At 44.1% G+C, this 21,625-nt stretch overlaps 1 protein-coding gene across 1 annotated transcript; it reads right to left on the reverse strand.

Moving 5' to 3' along the window:
• Positions 1-3,700: 3,700 nt before the first annotated feature.
• On the reverse strand, positions 3,701-18,913 carry tbx21 (T-box transcription factor 21). The gene is made up of 6 exons (XM_080517850.1): positions 18,216-18,913; positions 9,480-9,634; positions 7,477-7,598; positions 6,556-6,714; positions 5,644-5,705; positions 3,701-4,968 (listed from the first exon to the last, which is right to left on the reverse strand). The coding sequence occupies exons 1-6, from the start codon at positions 18,761-18,763 to the stop codon at positions 4,161-4,163; spliced, it is 1,854 nt and encodes a 617-aa protein (XP_080373976.1). The 5' UTR covers positions 18,764-18,913; the 3' UTR covers positions 3,701-4,160.
• Positions 18,914-21,625: the final 2,712 nt, after the last annotated feature.

Raw genomic sequence — 21,625 nt, forward strand, 5'->3', positions numbered from 1 at the left:
AAGATACCTGAAAAATCTACTTCAATACAGTTGTGAAGAATATATTATATATAAATAGCCCAATCTGATTATTAATCCTTGAAAGAGTTCAATGAAAGAACAGAGTGAATTTTTCAGTTTTGTAAAAGTACATTTTAGAAGAAAAATTGTCTTATTATCACTAATTTAAATAATGTCCCGTTTATATGAGGCATCCCAGCTCAAAATGTGACCTGAGCCACAATTAAGGATCTAAAATCGTCTCAAAATGGGTCAACATTTAGATTTAAGATGTATTTCTTCATGTGCATTAATGCAAATATTCATGTTCCTTCACAGGTCAATAAAACAATGTGTTGTTTGACTCATAACCGATTTTTGCGGTGATTTCAGGTAAAGTCATGATATTTTAGATGAAATGAATAATAGTAGTTTTTCTCCTGTTAAAGTTTGACCTGAAAAGTCCGTAATGAAACACATTCATCATGCAGGACAAAAAGAAAAGACAGAATTTTTTTTTACATTAAGTATTTTTTCTTTATATATTTCACCTTCTTTATTGACTCTTTATTAATCGTTCCCGCTGTTGCTGTAATTCCTGCTTTAAAGTCTCCTGCAGTGAAAAAAACCCCAAAAACCAAAATCTTTACCAGATGAATTTTTGCTTCATAGTGAAAATCAACATAATCTGAGATGAAAAGTTATTGCAGCGTTCACAAACTGTACAATTTAACTTTACATTTTCTATAAAAAGACGCACAAAGACGACCCAGTGTCCTGAGCTTCAGCCCCAAACAGGAATTTCTCTCCACATGTGTACATGAAATGTAAGCAGATGTGCGCCCTCGTATTGTTTATTGTCGTCATGTGTCGGTTCTGAAAAGAAAAAGCTTTGGAAATTTTGGAAAAATGCAATTTGATGTGGAAAAACAGGGACGCAGCAGCTCGTCTCACGACAAAACAGCTTGGTGGTGGAAGTTCTTCTTCTGTGGTTTATTTTAATCCCTCAATTTTTAGGTAATTTCTCAAAGTAACGCTCATAAAAATCACTGTTCTGAAAATTATCACCCACATGAGCGTTTACTTTTTATGTCCCGATGAGGCTAAAACCAACAACAACAAACAGCAGGTTTGAGAAGTTTGATGCTTAATCTTTAAATTTACACTTTTACAACTGCGACACAAAACCTGGGAAGATAATCTGGATATTACATGCATGTAAAATCATGTCACTGTTTTGCACAGTTAAATTTAGGAGCCGCTTAAATCCCTTTTAAAAGCTAATCAACTGTCTTGATCCAAATCGACTGCTTCAAAATGATCTAAATGTGAGAGATTTGCAGATTAATGTAAAATACACAATAAAGAGTCTTGATCTTTCATAATAAACTGTATTATTTACAAAAAAGGAGCTTAAATCAGATTTGAATGTAACTGAGAATCAACACGCACTTTCCTGTTAAAGGTTTTTAGTTCAATAACTAATCTGAGGGTCACTTCATGACACAGTTTTCAGAACAATACTCATTATTTCACTTGTTTCCGTTTGGTGTTTAATGTTTATCTCAGTGTTTCAAACCAATTCACTCTTCGGGGAATTCTGCAGGTGCACTGCAGAGAATTTGTTGCCTCTCTGTTGATTTGACTTAATTTGAAATCGGCTTTTTAATTTCAATCTTGTCCTTCAAGCTGAGCCAGAGTGGGGGATCTGAGTCGCCCCGCCGGACACCGGGGGGGCCCGCCTGTCGCCCCCGGCGATGTCCGAGGCCATTAGCACACCTGGCGAGGAATGAGGCGCTGGCGTCTGATCGGCGCCGACTGGAGCCTCACTCTTCATTTCTGTCACCGGGAGCCAGGAGCCGGGCCTCTGTCAGCCGTGTCACCGCCTGATCTGGGGGGGGGGGGGGGGGGTTCAGAGTGTCCGCGCGGTCACTTTGCGCTTCCTGTTTGCGGCGGCGTGACGGTGACAGCGCCTCGTCTGGTTAGCTACAGGGCCAACGTGGGCTGACCCACTTTACACGAGGCGTGACAGCGATTTGGGGGGAAAACCTGGAGAATTTGGGTGAAACGGTGAAAGAAAACTCGTCCGGGTGAAGAAATCTTCTCTCACTTCAACACACACGGCGCAAAGTCAAAGCTTTTGCTGTTTCTACCCTCTGACCGTACGGCGTCCTCGAGTGCAGGGAAAGACGCCTTGAAATAAAATGTATTATTATCGTTACTACGTCATGTGATCAAAAGATGAAAACTCGGCTGGAGTTTGAAATGTCGTTTTGGCTTCTTGTTTTTCACACAGTCAGTCGCCACAGGAAGTCATTGCAACTTGCACAGTCGACAAGGCAACTGCAGCGTTGCCTGCAGACACTACTACTAATTAAAAAAAAAAAAAAAAAGGCATAAAAGGATGTTATCTAAAAATCAGGCGGCTGCAGCAGCGACCGGACTTTTTGCATGTGGCACGTTGTTGCACCTTCCTGCAGGAGTCTCACTTGATTTCTTCTATTAACTGCCTTTCAAAGTGTTACAGGTGCTTTGTGTGAGAAGTAACTTAAAATTATCCCATTTCGAGGCATTTTCACACATTTCTCTTCTGGGATTTGAGATCACGAAGTTTTCAATTATCACGTTTCACACTTCTTTTTTTTTTTCTCCCTGTATCGTCGTCGTCCGCCATCAGTGTGCAGATAGCAACACTGACAGTTAAGTTATCTTATTGCTCGCTAAGTGGCATTAGCATCAAAGCTAATCAGTGAAGAAAAAAAACGTTAATGCTGCAGAAAGTTACATGTTTTTAGTTTGTAAAGAAACACGGATCACACGTTTTTGTCGTAGATTTTTATAAAGAAAAAAATGCATTGGAATTTGCTCGTTTTCAGAACGTACTGGTGTGTCGCACTCAGGCCAAAGGAAAAACTTTGGATTTGTCTGTATTTATAGTTTATTGCGCTGCAGATTTCCTGCCTTTGGCCTAATTCAGATGGAGCGACGGCAGCAGGTGGGAGTTTCAATAGTTTATCCAGTCAGGATTTATTTATGCCTTTTATACCAAAAGACTTACACTTGTGTGACCAGTCCAAACACAGGGATTATCTCGACAGTTGGATTAATTCTGCTTCACCACCCGAACACAAAAGACACTGAACCATAAATTGACTTCCTACCGATGCTGGTTATCCTGACCCGGATCCAGGAAGTTGAAATAAATATTGATTTTATGATCTTCAGCATTGCTTCAATAATCTGTGGATGCAAGAAAACAGTCTATTGGATTTACATTGTGCAGTAAAACCCAAATGTATAAATAAATAACTCGTAGGTTGCATCATTGCAAACCTTGGATTTGAACTAACTCAGAGTAACGACTTGATGTTTGGCCTTACAGATATTTATACTTCCATCCTAAACCCGTGCGATATGTTGGATTGCGTTCAGCTGCTCAGACTCACTGAAAGGTGGTGCGAACATGGTTGAGACAGATTAACCTCCCGTCAGTACTGAAGTTAATCTGTCTTAACCCCCCCCCCCCACGAGTCTGGGCTCTGCTCTCCCTGCAGTACTGCACACTGGCCACTAGTGGGAGCGGAGGTAAATTAGGCCAAATTGAAGAGAGGGCCTTGTGTGTGTGTGTGTGTGTGTGTGTGTGTGTGTGTGTGTGTGTGTGTGTGTGTGTGTGTGTGTGTGTGTGTGTGTGTGTGTGTGTGTGTGTGTGTGACTGGTTGCGGGTGAGAAAGACGAGACAAAGCCAAACAGACAAGAGTTTGATGCAGGAGGAAGAGACAATCCCTGCAGGCGTCTGTCACCAAGCAGATATGCAGATCTTTTTTGTTGTTGTTGGGTTTTTTGTTTTTTTTAAATCTCCAGATGTTTGAAAGGCTTTAAGTCACAGGTCTGTAGGAGTGTTTGGTGTTTGCGCGACTGCTGGCGGCGTCGCAGTCACATCTGCTTCCGTCCCGCTAACTTCGACACCAACCTTTGAAAGTTCCTGCTGACACCTGGCAGACGGACTTTGGCGCGCCGGCGGGATGGCGGCGTTGTTGTGACATGACACGAGGTTCTGTTTTTTTTTTTGCGGTTCTTGTGTTTTGTCCGCAGCACAAACGGGAGGCCCGCTTTGGCGGCCCGTCCCGGTCCGGCCGGCCGCGGCAGGCGCGTGAAGGTGTGTCGCCGGCGCCGTGAGGTAATCAGTGGGTGTAATAGCCGTAGTAGTCGGCGTCACTGTTGCTGTCTTTCTCGCAGAGCTCGCCGCCGCGTGGGGGCGGGGAGTTTTCGGTGCTGGACGTGTACGGCGACACCCTCCTCTTCTTGCTGTCGCCCACGCCGCCCTCGAACAAGCCCGAGTCCACCGAGTCCGCCGACTTGACGGAGGGCGGCTCCAGCCAGGGGTCCTCGGCCAGCATGCCGTCTTTGTGCTTGTCGGGCAGCAGGCCGGGCTGCAGGGGCTCCAGCAGCGACGGCGGGTGCAGCCGCGGGTTTCCGGGCGACGTGGACGACGACGACGAGGAGGACGAGGACGATATGGGCCGGAACCAGCCCAGGCCGGGGCCCGGCTTGGCCGGGTGGCCGAGGTACTGCGGGGCGGGCCGGCCGGCGCCCCAGCCCGCCGACGTGGCGCCGGACACGCTGGTGGAGGCAAACGGGTGTTCCGGGTAGTAGCTGAGCGCGTGGTGGGCCGACGTCTGCAGGGGGAAGGGCTTGTAGAAGCCGTTTCCCGAGAAGTCGCCGTCGTAGGAGGAGGCGAAGTCGAGGCGGTTGGGGGCGACGCCCTGCTGCGGCGTCAGGTACCAGCGGCTGTGGGGTCCGGGGCTGGACGACGGGTCCTTGTGCTGCTGGCCCATGCCGATGGCGTCGCGGGCGTAGAAGCGGCTCTGCGGCAGCGGGCTCATGTACTGCTCCGACAGGTAGCCCTGGGGGTAGCAGCCCCCCGCCAGCAGCTGCTGGGCCTCCGTCGGGGACGGCGTGAGGCGGTCGGGGTCGGGGGGAGCGTACAGCCTGAGCCGGAGAGACGAGAGTGTGAGCAGAAGACGTAAATTGGAAGGTGTCACTTCCTGCACAAACCTCAAACAAGGACCCCTCACACCTTCCGACTGCAGCTGCAGCGGCAGCAGCTTCACCCTTCATCGGAGAGGTGAGCAAATCCTATAGCTTTTCTATTTCTTCCTGTTTTCACCAACGCAGCCTCAGTCAATTGACAGCAGTCACAAGTCGCATAGACTAAAAACATCATCTGTAGAGTGAGGAAGCGGTTCCTCGAGCAGAACTCATTAATGATGCTTTGAAAAACATTTTTTTTTTTTTAAAAGTGACTACATGTGCATTGGGCAGTTTTCCACAAACCAACAGATCGATAAAGTTAATTCATCAAAATATCGCTCGGCAGCAGGCGAGGAAGCAAGTGGCTGCAAGAGGAAATCTGTTTCTGAAGTGTAAAATTCCGAAGAAAAACATTTAACCTTGATTTATCAATAAAGGTCACTGCTATTTCCACTTTATTTATTGATCATCGTGTCCCGAGACGCATCAGGCCAGCAGGTTAGCATCAGCTCAAACAGAAACAGCTATTTTTCTGGCATTTTAGGTGCAAAATTTAAAGAGCAAAATATGGGCCACAAATGAAGACGTGGTTTAACCGATGTCCCAGGGGAGGAAAAAAAAAAGATGACTTACGTGTCGTAATTGTCACGGAAGCCTTTTGCGAAGGGATTGTGGTCTATTTTCAGCTGGGTGATCTGGAGAGAGCGAGAGGGAGGGGAAAGGAGAAGTCGTGAGCGGCAGCAGAAACCACAAACATAACGTATGTGAGCAGGACTTTTCATCCGGCGAAGGGGGAGGAGCTACGCTTAATGCTGGAGACGCGGCGGCGCCACGCAGGTCAGCCGAGGTGACGAACCTCCGATGTACCAACGTATAATTCGCCCATGCCGACTCTCACACGAGATGCAGGAGTGCAAATTAGTGTTCATGCATGACTGATGCAGGCCTGCATAAATTACAGTAGAACGTGTGTGTTTCTGACATGAATTATTTACCCTCGTTTAAACGTGTGTTATAACAAGTGTTATTATGGCTTTTTGAGAACGGTTGAATCCAAATAAGGAAGATAATTTTAAGAAAGTTGAGCCACTGTTGTTTAAATCTTCTGGTAACATTACTGATTGAACTTTATTCAAAAATAAAGGTAACATTATTTATGCCGTCTTTAATACTTTATGTTTGCCTTATTACATGTTTTTATTATTAATGTCATCCTCTCACATGTTTTTAATTCAGGTTTCATTCATAAAAAAAACCCTGTTCTTGTGCTCTTTGTCATTCGTTTAGCCGTGTTTAAAAAGTTGCACAAATATTTGATCGATTGACTAAATGCTTTTTTTTTTTTAAATCTGTAAATCTCCTCGTTTCCTTCTATTCACAGTTTGTTCAGCTGAAATCAAGTCTTGATGTTTATTTGAACGAGAATGTCGATGAAAATACAAAAAAGGTTACTTACTGCAACTTACGAGAAATATTTTTACATTTAGATTTCTATATATATATATTTCTATAATCCTCTGAAGACATGACGTTTGCGGGACTCACGTCTGCGTTCTGGTAAGCAGTGACGGCGATGAACTGCGTCTCGGGGAAGATGAAGGTCTGAGCCTTGGAGGACAGGAAGGGGTCCTCGGAGCCGTCCTCCTTCACCTCCACCACGTGCAGCCGGGGCTGGTACTTGTGGAGCGACTGCAGCACGATCATCTGTGGAGGTTCAGTCGTGGTCAGAGGGGGAACTGGCAGACGATCGGCAGGACAAACCGACGCCGACGGTCGCCTGAGAACCTGACGCGCATGTCTTTGACTGGGATGTTGAAGGAAATGTGGAGAAACTTTTCACTCGGAAAATTCCCCCGAGGTTCATCTATGCAGACAAATCCACCTGTTTTCTCCCCGTCGTTATTAAAAAGTTTCACGTCCACATAGGAAACGCCACGAAAACTACTCAAAATGATGGAGCACTGTAACGTTGCCATAGAAATACAGCAAAAAATAAATTAAAAAAACCTCAGGCTCACGAAACGGCGTGACATGTGGATGATCGGACAAAAAAACAATGTTTACATGAAATGGCGTTGTCATGGAAACAAGGCCCGAGTCTTCTTACGACCTCGCTGAAAGACGACCTCTCTGGACTTGTCAAAACGCCCGTCACAATAAAAGCACCAGGCAGTTTCCCGGGAACGCCAGAAAGTGTCTTAATTAAAAGAAAGCTGAAAGATCTGGATCCTTCAAAAAACCTCAGCCTTATTCCTGTATTCTTTTTTGTTTTTTTTCATTACGTCACAGCAGACAAAGCCTCTCCACACAGAAAGGCCCTGAAGTCTGTAATACAATTAAAACGACGTGGCTTCACCGTAAAACCATCAATGAAAGTGCAGAAACTTGAATACCGAGGCGGAGAAGTTCACTGTTGACGCACAGAGAATTGATGTGAGAGGCTGAACCCACAAACGCGGTCCATACCTGCGCCACGTTGTTGGTGCTGCCCTTGTTGTTGGTGAGCTTGAGTTTGCTGAATGACACCTCCTGCCTCATCCAGTGAGCGCCCGTGTTGGGCGAGTCGGGGTGCATGTACATCCTGTTTCCTGCAAGAGGCGAAGGACATTCAGGGGTCTTCACACAACCGAGTGCAAGAAAGACAAAACGACTCAATAAAGCCTTAATTACAACAGACCCAGACAACAACTTTAAATAAATGAGGGTTTTTTGCATGCTTGCATAAAGAACTGAAACTGTCTATTACTCTACTAAAGTCTCTATTACTGAGCGTTGAAAATGCTTAAAAGTTGATAAATATACTATGAAATACTCTTTAATGACTGTAATTCCACTGAAATTGGTGCTAATCTCTCATTTCAAGCAGCAAATTGTTTAATTTGGAATGTTTTTCAAGCAAACATTCTATTTGACTGTTTGAGTTCCCATTCATGAGCTTTATAACTCTTTATTATTTTCTTTGTCTCTCTGTTTGCATTCATACATAGCTACTTATCTTTCAGTTGTTTTAATATGTAAATATAAAATTGACAAAACAAAAAAATCCTCCAAAATTAATAAAAAAACAACTAAGAAGCACAAATCTGCATTCACTTAGCTGCAGCTATAAACAAACAAAATAGAAATTGAAATATTATGATAAAATATTTAGTTGAGACAAAATGTAAACTTAAATCGTAAACTTCAATTTTCACTTTTCATTTCATGTTGGTATTTCTTTAAATATACTACATGATCGGCACGCCATAACAATATGCAGATAATTTATTCCATTGCAGTTTAGTTAACAAAAAAGTCAAAATTGAAATTTTTCGGTGCTTTCTTTTTTTTTTTAAGCACCGAAGCAAATTATTTAGTGTGTATTTATAATATGAATAATATGAGATCAAAAGCATTTCTAAGTGTGTGTTTTAATAAAGTTCACAACAACAAAAGTATTAAATATATCAAACTGAAGCCGAAGGAAAATAAACTGTAAACAACCGACTGTGGATGTTTCCTGCTGGTGTTTTTGGTGCGTTTCACGTTTTTAACGAGGGGTTAACAGCGTTACCACAATGACCTGCTAAACGATGGAGCCTCGGCCACATCAGTCAGCTATTAGGTCTAATTAAGTGGAGCTGCTTCACCACAGTTCCCACCTTCGGTAACACCCGGCTGACGTGTGGCAACACCTTCCACTCTCTTTTGTTCACCTAATTCCGGTTTATTTTTACACCTGTTGAACTAAAACTGTGACAAACTGTATGATGACGACGATATCGTCAAATAAGGTGTTGGAGTTGTTGCACCGTCTGAAACTCACTAGTTAATTCTGTGTGTGTGTCTGTGTGTTTTCCCTGGACTCCCACAGTGACCTTGTGACCCTGAACTGAGAAAAATGGGTGAGAGGACAGACGAAGGGACTTTTTCAGACTTTACGTGTCTAATTATGACTTTTTTTTATTACTAATTATACCGCAGTTCTAAGAAATATGTAAAAAGTATACACATAAGTAATTACATACAATTTTGAATGTTAGAGTAGAAATGTGTCACACCACCTGGACATTAATTCATTGTTTTCAGTTCCATCCACTCCTGTTTATTTGTGCATGTTTAGTTTTCACTGGGAAACTTTCTCCACTATATGAACAAATATGTTAACCCGTATATGTTTACGTTGTTTATACATATAAAACTGAATCACTGATTGAATATCAGGTTTATTTTGCAGTCGATGCTGTTTAGTTCATTTACCGAGCGAGAAAACAGAAATAAAACAGTCAGTTTACGGTTTTTCATTATAATTGAGACATTAAATGTCATTTCAGATCAACATTTGACTTATTTGTGCAGAAAATCTGCACAAACACCGAACCAATGTGGTTAAAATGGAACAAACGAAATGAGAGAGAAGTAAAACCACATAACAAATACCCAAATCCAATGACGTTAAAGTAATAAAACGTGCATGTTTTGACTTGTACCTGGCATGTTCCCCTCTGCTTTGCCGCACTGGACCCACTTCCCGCCCTGGTACCTCCAGTGGTGCTGGTCCGCCAGAACCACGTCCACGTAGACGTTGTAGTGAGCCGACGGGTCCAGAGCGCTGATGTTAAAGCTCAGGAAGGGAAACATCCTCCTGCACGGTGGAAAAAAACAAACAAACAAACAAATTAAAAACACTTTTTTAAACACGTTATATGTTTTTCCCTTTAGATTTCGGTTGCAGATTCAAACCGTGACGTGAGATGTCATATGTTAAATCAATTCATAGTTTTTAAATAACTTAATGTGAGTTGAAAATGTTAAAATAACCATTTTTTAACCTCCTCTTGAACCATTTATTGTCCAAAACAACCAACACCCCCCTATCCAGGGGCCTGAAATATGAAATAGGCCACGAAGACTATTCTAATATGTCTCGTGAACATTACACATGTAATGCTACTAAATAAGTGAGGCGCTGTAACTGCTGGTGTCGGAAGTGCTCTTTGAGGGATTAATGTATGTAACGTGAAGCTCGGAGGTGATTTTCCCGCTCAGACCTTGAAGGCGACGCGATGCGTTCAGGGTCACCAGCAGCTCCGGTGCAGTAATGGAGCGAGAGGTGGCGCCGACGGGACGACACCGCGCTGAATATTTAACGCCGCCGTTAATAAAAGATGCCCCAGAAGATGCCCTTGATTGCAGCGGCTTTCCATGTCGAACTTGCCCCCGATCGCCGGGGGCTTCAAGTGAGACGGGTTTACCGGGAGGTCAGGGCGTCCCGGAGGACGCCGGGTTCAAACACGGCAGAAGGAAGCGGGATGGAAGCAACAAATACGTTTACAGCATTAACCTGCATGCACAATAGCTGGAATTAGCATTAACTCTGATTGTCTTTCAGGTAACAAGATTTTAGAGCATCTTCCTCTCATTGTCTGACGAGACGTCAGCTGAACTTCACCAGTGAATCAATGGTCTAATGACGATAAAAGTGATACTTTTGTTGTGGAACATATTTGTATTGATTCGTACGCGTGTTGTAAACTGACCTCACATTATTGTACTTGGTGTAAATAAACGAGGGCAATATGCGTTTGACGTTTTGTTTTACACCAGCCAGAACCTCCTGAGGCGACGGAGCCGAGTGGAGGGCGAGTCGATATTATTAAACTCTGAATACGAGCGCGTACAGATGCAAATAAACGTGTGTGTGTGTGTGTGTGTGTGAGATCACTGAGGTTTACTGTGATTGTCCTAAAATACACCCTGTTCTCCTTGAATAGGTTTTTCAATTTAACGAGGTAAAAATAAATGCTGCGTGTAGAAACGTAAAGCTGTTTGCAGGCTGCAGCAACATCTGGAGGAATGAACGTTCTGGAAAACTCAACGACAACTGGCTAACTAACTAACTAACTAACTAATGAACCAGCTAACTCAGGTTGCTTAAGGTCAATACGGAATCTCACATTCAGCGCGAGAGCTTCGAGAGATTAACTGTCCCTTTGACTACATCCTGGTACCTCGCAGCTTTCTAGTTTCGTGGATTGAAGATTGTTTGCAGATGTTTGTCGAGTGAAATCTCTTCATGCATTTCATTGAGGTTTTGCTTCAATGTGGTTTGTGTCTCTGAAAGGCAGCTTATTATCCCTCACACACACACACACACACACACACACACACACACACACACACACACACACACACACACACACACACACACACACACACACACACACACACACACACACACACACACACACACACACACACACACGCACACACACACACACACACGCACACACGCACACACACGCGGGTCCCAGTTGGGTCTTTGTGGCTAAACGTTGGGTCCACTTTAACAATCCGTCTCGGCTCTCAGTGAAACACAATCGTCGCAGCAGCTCTTGTAAAGAACAGGTGAAAGGTCTCTTCTTCCACGGCGCCGCTTCAGAGCGGCGGAAGCAGGAACTGGGCTGCTCGACGCACGAGTGGACCAATCCGCCTCCGCCGTGACGGAGTCAAATCTCGAGAGTAGGCGAATATTGTCGACTCACTTGGAGGCTTTTATAGGAAATCAAAACTCCACTTTTTGTGAGGGAACTATTTGAAAACACAACACAGAGGAGCATTTTTGCATGTGACTGACAGAGCTGAAAACACGTCATAGCATGCAGTGTGGTGGTGGTGTGGGTTGGCGATGTGGTTATGAAGGGTAAAAGTCACTGTGCTTCTGTCTGTCTGTGCCACACAACACACGGCGACAACCAGGAGGAAATGGACTCTCTGAAAAATGTCTGCGGGGGAATTAAAAAACGACGCACTGCAGCGCACTTGGGAATCAAACCTGCCGGCCGACAGACTCCCCCGGACAACCTGCCGGCGCGCCGCTGGGCTCAGGGAGACCTGACAATAACAACAACAAACGTCTGCTGCTGCCGCCGCCTCCTCAGTCTGATCCAGCAAACCAACGTGACGACTCATAACCGGAGTCTGTCTTCAGTCCAGCGTGGCGTCGCAGCCAGTAATACAGAGACGGTGACATTTAGCAGGAGAAATCAAAATAAAGTGTCGACAGAGGCCAACCGGAGGGGTTTGGGTAGACAGAGGGGAAACCGCAGGGGGGGGGAGATGGAGGGAGGAAAGAATAGAGGGCGGAGTGGGTAGGGGTGGGGGTGTGGGGGGGGGGGGGGGGGGGACACTGGGTATCCACCAGGGGAGAGGGAGGACTTTTCCACATGAGCGCCGCCGCTGATTCACCCGGACAGGAGTTCAGGTCCAGTTTTTGTCACGGCGCGCACGCCTGATCATCTGTGACGAAAAACATGCCAGTCTACAGCTGCTGCCGGACACAAGCGCTCCCCCGGACACCCCCGGACACCCCCGGCCGTCGCGCAAAGGAACCCCGCCGCCGGACGCTTCGTTTTGGACGAGGTGTTACCGGATACTCTCGGTTTCACGCTTCACGTGTCAATAATGACAACGATAAGAAGGATTCTCCTCCCCCCCCCCCCTTCTCAACACAGCTGATTGGAGGGTTTGAAATCAGATCGGTGTACAGCAAGAGAGGCAGCGCCAGGGTGTAGTGGACTGCACCGTCGCACGACTCCAGACCTGTGACAATGACGCTCTTCTCTAGCCGCTCTCTGTATTGGTTTCCACCGTTTTCCCGTAGAGTCCTAGTCCTAGCCACTAGCTTTCATTTTGACGGTCACCGTAATAACAATCGAAACTCAGTCATCTGCCGCATGTGTGTGTGTGTGTGTTTTCATTATAAAAACATACAACAGCACCAACTCATGGCCCGGCATGCTAACTGCATCGTTTTCCGTCATTTCTGTGTAAACGGACTTTGTTTTCAAAATGAAACGTGAAGGTTTTCTGAAACGGAAACACAAAAATGCTGCGTTCTCAGTTAAAACTCTAAACGGACGCATGAAAACCTTCAGCTCCAGCTGGGAACATGGAGGGATTAGTTATAAGTCACAAATTACTGTAATTCTCTGAGCAGCTGAGTTTTATTAGCCAGTTAACAAAGCAAAATGTGGATTTCCTGGGGTCTATTTTCACTGGTGGATGAATACGCGCATGTTTCCGACGGCTAGACATTTAAGTTGAAAACATTTTAGGATTTGATTCAGTCTTGAATGTTTTTTTTTGTTCTTTTAGTCCCATCGATCCCGTCTCTTTGTTCGAACGGGATCGATGGGACTAGAATGTCAAATCGCAAAGTCGTCAGATCAAATGCAGCCAATATTTCAGCTCCCTCTCGCAGTATTTATCACCACCAGTGAAGATGAACCGTGTTTTGAGGAGTGTGGCTCTGAAATCAGGCCGGGCTTCATCACCCAGGTATCACAGGAAGGTTCTTGCAGCGGTGCAGAGGAAGTGCTTGTTTAGTCCTCTGAAAATATTGGCACTCTGTGCTTCTATGCACACATAAACAGCTGAACAGGAAGTGACAGGTCATACTGTCAAAACCTTGAAATAGTGCCGCTTCTGCTTTCTAAAACACACACAGAGAAGATGGAGGGATCAGAGCTCCGACTAAAAAAACCCCCAAAAGGTTCTTTTATTGACAGTCAATGTTTAAACGTCTGCAGCAGTTCATGTTGGTCTGCAGGAGGTGTTCAGTCATCCCTCCTCCAAAGGCTTGTATGTCATGTTTTTTACTTCAATTCAAAGTTTGAGAGGTAATATTTGCTGAGATTAAGGTTCTGAACACTGGGATTTATGTCGATTTGGTTGTGATGTATCGTCCATTATGTCTGGGTTTGTTCTCCATGGACACTTTTGACACTTTTTGAGTTAAACACTAGAAATTCATTGTGCGAATTGGTGACTGATTTCGTTCTGATTTATCAATCCCACAGTCGCAGCACCTTGAAGTCAATAAATGAATCAGGGGATTGTTTCCTCGCAGACGTCGGACTGATTCATTACAGTTTGGAGTTAGTGGAGCAGAGAGAGCAGAAGAGCATGAATCCTCTGAAGTGCGACTTTACACCATCGGCCTAAGAGCCTCTTTTTAGTTAACAGTCGCCGTGACAACAATCCAAATTCGTCACATGTCCCGCGTTCTCCCATCATTAATGTTCTCTGCTGCAACGTGTGTGGTTTCATTACAAAACAACCAACAGCACCAACTAATGGATCAACATAACGACATACTTTTCAGTGTTTCTGCCGTTGCCGTGGAAACAGACATTTTTTTAGAATGTTTCTGCATTAACGTGAAAGCGGAGATTAAAAAAACAACGCGTTTTCACTTTGTAGCGTTTTTTTGTTTTGTTTTAATAACTCCCAGGATTTATACGGGAAAAGAGGGTGAAAACTTTAAAAAGCCCTTAAACACACTGACGTAATTGCTTTCACCAGCGTGAAATGCAAAAATATCAGCGCGATGACATATGAAGTCGAAACACCTTCACTTTCAAATGAATTCTCCACAATCAACCGGCTTCTTATGAAATTACTCCTTGACTCATTTCTGCACCAGCAACCCTCCAGGTGTTGCTCTCCGGCAAATACTATGAATAATGGGGGGAATTCTTTCGTTTGTCTCGTCACTACAAATGATGTGTTTGTCACGCCCGTCTGCGTCTGGATCCTGATTGAATGCTTTGACCTCTCACACGCTCGTGGCGTTCTTGAACTTTTGCCTCAAATGGCATCGACGAGTGAGGATGTGAGTTTAGCTTGTGAGGGGTTGCAGATGAGTCCGGCCTCCTTTTCCTGCAGGTTCTAAAAAAGTGTGTGTGGATTTCAAAGCGCCCGGTGTGGTACATGAGCCCAACATCTGAGGGGCGAGTGCAGGCTGCGGCGTCTCTCGCCGAGGCTGAAGGGGGGGAAAAAGAGAATGTAGTCTTTCACTTCCTGCACTTCAAAGCGGCTCGGCGTGGCCATCTGAAGCCTCGGCGGCGTTTGACCCTTCTCTCTGCATCTCTCTGGAGCTCCTCTCGCCTCTCGGCTCCGGCTACCGGGGTGTTTGATTAACATTGCAGACCCTCTCGGTCTCCTGTCCAAAATCACAGCAAATTTACAGTGGCAGCCCGAAACCCAAGATGAAAATTTAAGGAGGATCTTTTTTTTTGCTTCTGATACTGAAGGAAGAAGAAGAAGAAGAAGAAGAAGAAGAAGAAGAAGAAGAAAAAAACATATTTTCTCAGTGTTTCTCTGCTCGACTCTTCTAAAACTCTCGCAGAATTTTTGTTCCAGAAAGTTTTTTTTTTTTGGATTACTTTAGGTTTGTCTGATGTTGTGCTGCAGCGTCAGATTAAAAAAAAAAAACCCAAGAACTTTTTTCACCGTCAAATTTGTGTATTTTGAGGTTTGTGGGTTTCTTGCACGAAGTGAAAACTTGAGCTTTGGAGGGAGGCGACACCTCCGACCTTTCACCATCGTCGCTATTATTGAGGGTTGTGCTTCCTCACAGGGGAGCTCGAGTGTGACTGAGCTTTGCACCAAGGGCCTCTCGGATTAGAGGCTATGAAATAAAACGTAGAGTGTTTTGAATGAGATGATCTGACAGATTAGATTAGATGAGACTAGATTAGATTAGATTCACGTCAACAGAAGACCACAGACAAAAAAAATTATGAAATGGACAAAATTCACCTGAATATTTGTCAGTTATCATAAAATGAGCCACGCACTTTTAGGATATCACTGAAATTCTTCATAATGCTCCTGTGAAGCACAAACTTTTTGCAAGAATGGCTTTATAGAAGCATTACTGAACTCCTATTTTCTTTCAGTCATCTGTCAGAAAAGTTTTTACGGGATAAAGAAGGTTTGCAAACATAAAAAAAAAAAAACACAAGTTTTATCTGCTAAAAAACCCCGACATCAAATAGAAAAGAAGCATTTCCACTGTCCACGAATATAATTGAGCTGCACAGGAAGGTCCAGTAAGACTAAGTAACTGACTGGTGATGAGAAATAAAACAATAATGACCAGAGACGGTCTGAGCAGAAACACATTCTTCATTTAATCCACGAAACCTCCCCGAAGTGTGGAAACAACTGAGTTTATCAGAAACCTGATAAGACATCGCATAAGAAAGAATCCGACCGGCAAATTAACCTTTCGCCTGAATGCAACTTAAAACTGATTAAAAATAACTAATGAGACTCAAATAGAAACTTTCTCCACCTGGACGAGTCTGTCTTCACAGAAACATACACACTTCTTAAAAACTCTTATTAACGCCTTCAAACAGAAAGTGAGAAAACAGCCTAGGAAAGAAATGACATTAGATATGCTTCTTGGCTTCCAGAAATATCTCTCAGATAGTCCAGCAGAAAGAAAGGAATCATTTCAAATAGAAAATAGAATCAAATAAATAGCAAAGATGTTGACCTGAAGCAAATCGCCGAGACATTTGAGCTGCACTTTAACTCTTATTTCAACTGTGAAGTTAAAAGAGGATATATTATTATATTTTGTGGGAATATAACTTTCAGTTCATAAGAATCACAGCAGGAGTGTTTTGTAACAGAACTGATACTGACCTGCACTTAAATGGTTTCCTTTTTAACCCAAAGAAATAAAGATTATTCAGAACAAATTTGACAAAAATAATGATTTTGTATTCTTTTTCACAAAAACAAGTTAGATTCTGCATAATGCTCCAGTAAAGTGAACAAAGAGACAGCTGTCAAAGTACACAATAAAAAATTTTTTAATAGGAAAATAAAATAAAAATCCCCACATACCAAAATCATGGTTGCACAAAACTAAACGAACCATTTAAATGAATTCTGGAGTCTTTGACAGGTAAACGTCCACAAAGTTCAACCTTAATAAGTTATATTTCAGATGTAACTGAGCTGCTCTGAAGCTGCGCTCAGCAAGGAATTAAAGAAACATTTCAGGTTAAAAGAAAATGACTTTTTGCCAGAATTTAGTGTCAAACTGAAGATTTTGCATTGAAAAAATTAAATCCCTTCTGGTTTCACAACAGAAAAAAGACAAACAAAACAAAATCATTTAAAATTTGAGATTTGTTTGGTGTCTGTTTAATTTAAAACGAGGCTTAAAGGAGACGAGTGAAGCCACTGGAAATATCAGTGTCTTATTATGTGACAGCGCGCGCGCTCCCTGCGCACAGATCCGAGTCATGAGAAAGCCATGGCCTCAAACCTTCTGTCAAACACAAGTGTCGCATATTAGTGAATTAATCCTCATCGACGTGACTGCAGCTTAATGCTCGGTGACCTATCAGAGAGGCCCGGCAGCGCAGTCTCTTCAGGTCAGAAGCTTCTGCCGCCGCTGCGCTGCAAACGATTCCGCAACTATTTCCCTTTCACCATTTTCACTTTAATCCCTTTTAAATCTCCAATCAGGTAGTTTGCCTTTATTAAATACTTAGAAAATAAATACAAGTTGTTGTTGTTGTTTTTTAAATTGACTCCAATTTTCTTAGAATTACATACAGTTAGTACTGAAATTACAAGAAGTTAGCGCATATTTTAATAATTTTTGCGGGGAACCTGCCCGCTGTATACTCGGAGTATAGTTTTCCCACTGTGAATGAGGTAACGCATCGTTTTTGCACCTGCTGTGATGTATAGTAGACCCCCCCCCCCTCCCCTCATGACTTCAGAGGTCAAACTGCAGCTCACATCGGATCCACTTTTCGCACCATCAGCTTTGGTCCACAACCAAATTTGACGCGGTTAAAAAGCGCGTCTGCGATGTGAACTGCAGTTTATTAGCCAACATTGAAAAGGCCAATTTAATGGGAATGACACCTGAACAGATTTCTGCAGATGTTGACGACCCTAAAAATATTTCTTATGCATTTAAGCCTTTAACGCGAAAGAAGTATTTTGAAAAAAATCACTTTTTGGACTATTTTATCCTTAATATGAGTGTCTGTGTTCACCTGTTATTTTGTGTAATTTAGAATCGTGGAAAGGAATCCAAATGAACATTTGTCCAAAGAGGTGAAAGTGATGATGATGATGCGCTCTTGACAGTTAGAATGAGTTAAGTTGTCTCTCGACAAGCACATTTATTAAAAATTAAAAAAGCAAGTGGAAAGCGCGTTTTAAAGTGACGTTGTTTGTGTCACTGAGAAAAAGTGGTTCACGCTCATTCTAAGGATTATTTTGGCGAACGACTAAACTGGAAGTGCGTAAAAGCCAAAAACAACGCGGTGCGAAATTTCAACTTTTAATCACTGTCGTATAAAGATGTGGGACACTTTGTAAATTGGATATACCGGGCTTACCTCCCCTGTTTGGTGATAATCATCTCGGTTTGGAACTTGTGGAACTTGGCCCACAGCGGGTAGTTATTGAGCAGCGCCTGCGTCTTTCCGCACACCTGTAGCCCAGGTAAAGGGTAAAGAGGCGCCCGCTGGTAAGCGTGCTGAAAACTGGAGGGGTAATTCTCCGGGGAGGGAGAGTACACGTCTTTCCCCGGCGTGGGGAACCCGTCTCCCGCGGCGGCGATGTAACCCTGGCCGGCTGCGGTTCTTGGCGGGGAGCGCACGCCGCCGTACGGGCAGCTGCTCAGGGTCTGTGCGTAAAACCTGCCGGGCTGCGATCCGTACCCCCCCACCGCCTGGTCCGCGTGGTACGGCAGAGTCAGCGTGTCCTGGCCGCTTTGGACCGAGTCCGGGTAGTAGAACCTGGCGTCCTGAATCCCCATTTTAAAGTCGGCTAGATCCTTGCTGCTGCGGTGGAGGTGGCTGCTGATGTCCGCGCTCTTTCCGAAAGTTTGCGTTTCAGTCCCATTCAACATGCTGAGGTAGAGGCTGCCACCGATGCCGCCCATTTGCAGCCGCGCTCCCAGGCTGTGCCAAAAAAGTCACAAGTTTGCGCTCAGGCGTCCGGCTGGCTGAAACATGTACCGTGGAAACAAAAAGGCTCCAAGCGGCGCGCGGTGATCCTCAGCTGGAGTCGAAGCGCAGCGACATGATCTGAACCTCTGTCACCGCCGCGCGGAGGCTGGGGCGCGCGCACACATCACCAAACACCACCCAAAAACACCTACCACCACCACTTATCGGAACACCGAGCTCTTAATCACCCCAGCAGGTGCTTGTCTTGTCTTTTTTTTTTTAAAAGTTGTGGAGTCGCTGCTCGAGACTCAAACACAGAGACACGCGCCCCGCTGTGTAAACCTGTCATATATACATTTAGTGAGTGGCCACATTGTGGAGGAGTGTCTGAGGACGTGATAGGCTCCAGATATGAAGGAGAGACACCCCCCCCCCCCCCCCCCCACACACACACACACACACACACACTCCCCCCCACCCCCAACTTGCAGAAAGTTATTGAGTCAGACGCGTTGTTTTTAATTTTTTTTAATTTATCTGTGCAGTTTGATAATTCATATAAATAAATTTTTAATACTTTGATGCGTCGAAGTAACACGTTAAATTGGATCCTCATAAATATTCATTAAAGCATTAATTTGCTGGTTTGGAGCTTTTTTTTACTCTGTTGCTTTTAACTTAATGTTAAAATCTGATATTATCAGTCGGACTTTTGTAAAATCCACAAAATTAGGTTTTTATGGGGCAGCTGCTTTAAATTATCATACAAATTTGATTACCTCCTGCTTGGTTGTTGTATGTCTAAAAGTTGTAGCTGATTTATGAGCAAATTGTTGTTCTTCATAAATAAACTGAAATGCGGGATTATTCACCCTTCTGTTATTTTAACCAGTCGACAGATTGTGAAGTCATTAACCTCGTTTTGTTTTATTTTCAGTTTGAATCACTCGACGCTCCCCCAATAAAATGTAGTTATTGTGTTTTCTAGAATTATTATAAAAAAGAGAAAGATGTTTATTACATCTGATGAAAAATCTATTTCAAATTAATTGTTCTGTCCGTATGATTCCTGTTTTACGCACGTCGTGCTTCCTAACACTGGAATAGATCCTGACGTATGGCACAGTACTGAAATAAAACAACAAATATCATTATGTTCTTTAAAAATCGCTGAATGCTCTAATACAAGCCAGTCAACTCTGGTATTTATCAGTGGTATTAAATCTGGACTCAGATGAAACATAATCCACATTTTGTGGAGGATTTTCACCTGTTGGGGCGCCAGAGAGCTTCAGTCAGGAAACCTGCTGGCCTGGGTGGAACTTTATCCGGGGAATCAGTCATGTCGATGAAATCAAGGCTTAAATATAAAAGTTCAGGGTAAAAGTTAGAGGTTTAATTCAAATACACGTTTTAAGATCTGTAAGATCGAATAGAGGCCCATTGATATTATAAGAAATCGAGTCCAACAGTTATGACTTTTGCAGACTGTATGAAAACACGATAACATTAAAGTTACTCTTCAGGTATTTTAAAGAAAAAGACATTTGCAAAAACTCTGGATTCGGGGTTTACTTTAGAGATTATTGTAGTTATTTAACAGGTTGGCAGCGGAGTTCAGGCAGAATGAGCTGAGGGAGATGTAAGTCGCTGTCAAAGGAAGAAACTTTGAGAAATGTCAATGTCTCTTACAGTTTGTGAATATCGCACATGATTTGATGGATGAAACAGGAAGTGGTTTTGTCACCTCCCCCCCCCCTCCATCACCCCTCCTTCCCCTTAAAGGCCTTTTAGTGGCTTGTTTGGAAGCGAGCGGTCGGCCCGGCCCGCCCTGCACGCAGATCTGCTTCATAAACACAGATGAAAGAGATAACCCTGAGGTATTAGCAGCTGCATGTGTGTGTGTGACCACACCACCACACACACATTAATAGCCGAAGCCCCCCTCCAGTGCAGGTATGACACAGTTCTCCCCCCATCGACGCTGTCACTGCTCTAATCCCACTTCCTGTGTCTCTCCTAGCAAGGTGAGCTCACAAGGGCGCGCGTTGAAGTCATCAGTGTTGACACGAGTGGCGAGAAGGCCACGGTGTGAGCGACACCGCCGCTGCCATGGCTAGCCAGGCGTGCCCCCCCCCCCCCCCACCCCGCCCCAACACTCCACTCCACCACCCCCCCCCCCCCCCCCCCCCGGCTGGAGTCACCACTTCCCCTGCTCGCCACCTCCGGCTTCCGGCGAGCGCCCGAGGCCGTCACCTTGTGAAGCACCAGCAGCTTTCGTTTTCACGTTCCAAACAGGTCAGGAGGCGCCGAGCAGCTCACATGTGTTCAGAGCTGAAAGCTTCAGCGCCACAGAGTCTTCAGCATTTAATACGTTTTACAGCAAAAAAAAAAAAAAAAAAAACTCTTTGCGGTCAGGTGTTTAATGTTCCTGCTCAAAATTTGTGTTCATCATAAGGAGGTTAGTCAGTACTCTGCTTATTATATATATAAAAAAAGCAAATTTCTTTGTGTTGAGTGTTTCATAACGAAGATTCAAATCACAAAAAGAATAAAAATCAAAAACCAAAACTGGTCCAACAGTCACATGCTGCGTACGAATACTTGTACCTCGTCTCCATAGCAGCATTTCAGGTAAAAATGGATCATTTGTGTCATATCGTTTCACAAAAGTTTCTCGTTTACATTGCGACATTTTGAAAAAGTTGTCTGTTTCCATGGAGACAACATGGAGACAATGTGAGAACATGGACATTCTAGTTAGACAGACGACCAAGTTGGATCGTTAATACGGTGACTGTCAAAATAAAACTGCAAAGTCCCAGGAGAATGTGGACTGGGAGTCGTGACACTCT

This window comes from Blennius ocellaris (genome assembly GCF_963422515.1).
Source record: "Blennius ocellaris genome assembly, chromosome: 21".
Lineage (NCBI taxonomy): Eukaryota > Metazoa > Chordata > Actinopteri > Blenniiformes > Blenniidae > Blennius > Blennius ocellaris.

Bases quoted from the DNA above. Each gene is read 5' to 3' on its own strand.
- tbx21 (XM_080517850.1), bottom strand. From the start codon at position 18,763: ATGGGCGGCATCGGTGGCAGCCTCTACCTCAGCATGTTGAATGGGACT. The intron at 5,706-6,555 runs GTGAGTCCCGCA...CGCTCTCTCCAG, and splicing joins CTGCTTACCAGAACGCAGAC to ATCACCCAGCTGAAAATAGA. The intron at 4,969-5,643 runs GTAAGTCATCTT...TCTCCGGCTCAG, and splicing joins TTCCGTGACAATTACGACAC to GCTGTACGCTCCCCCCGACC.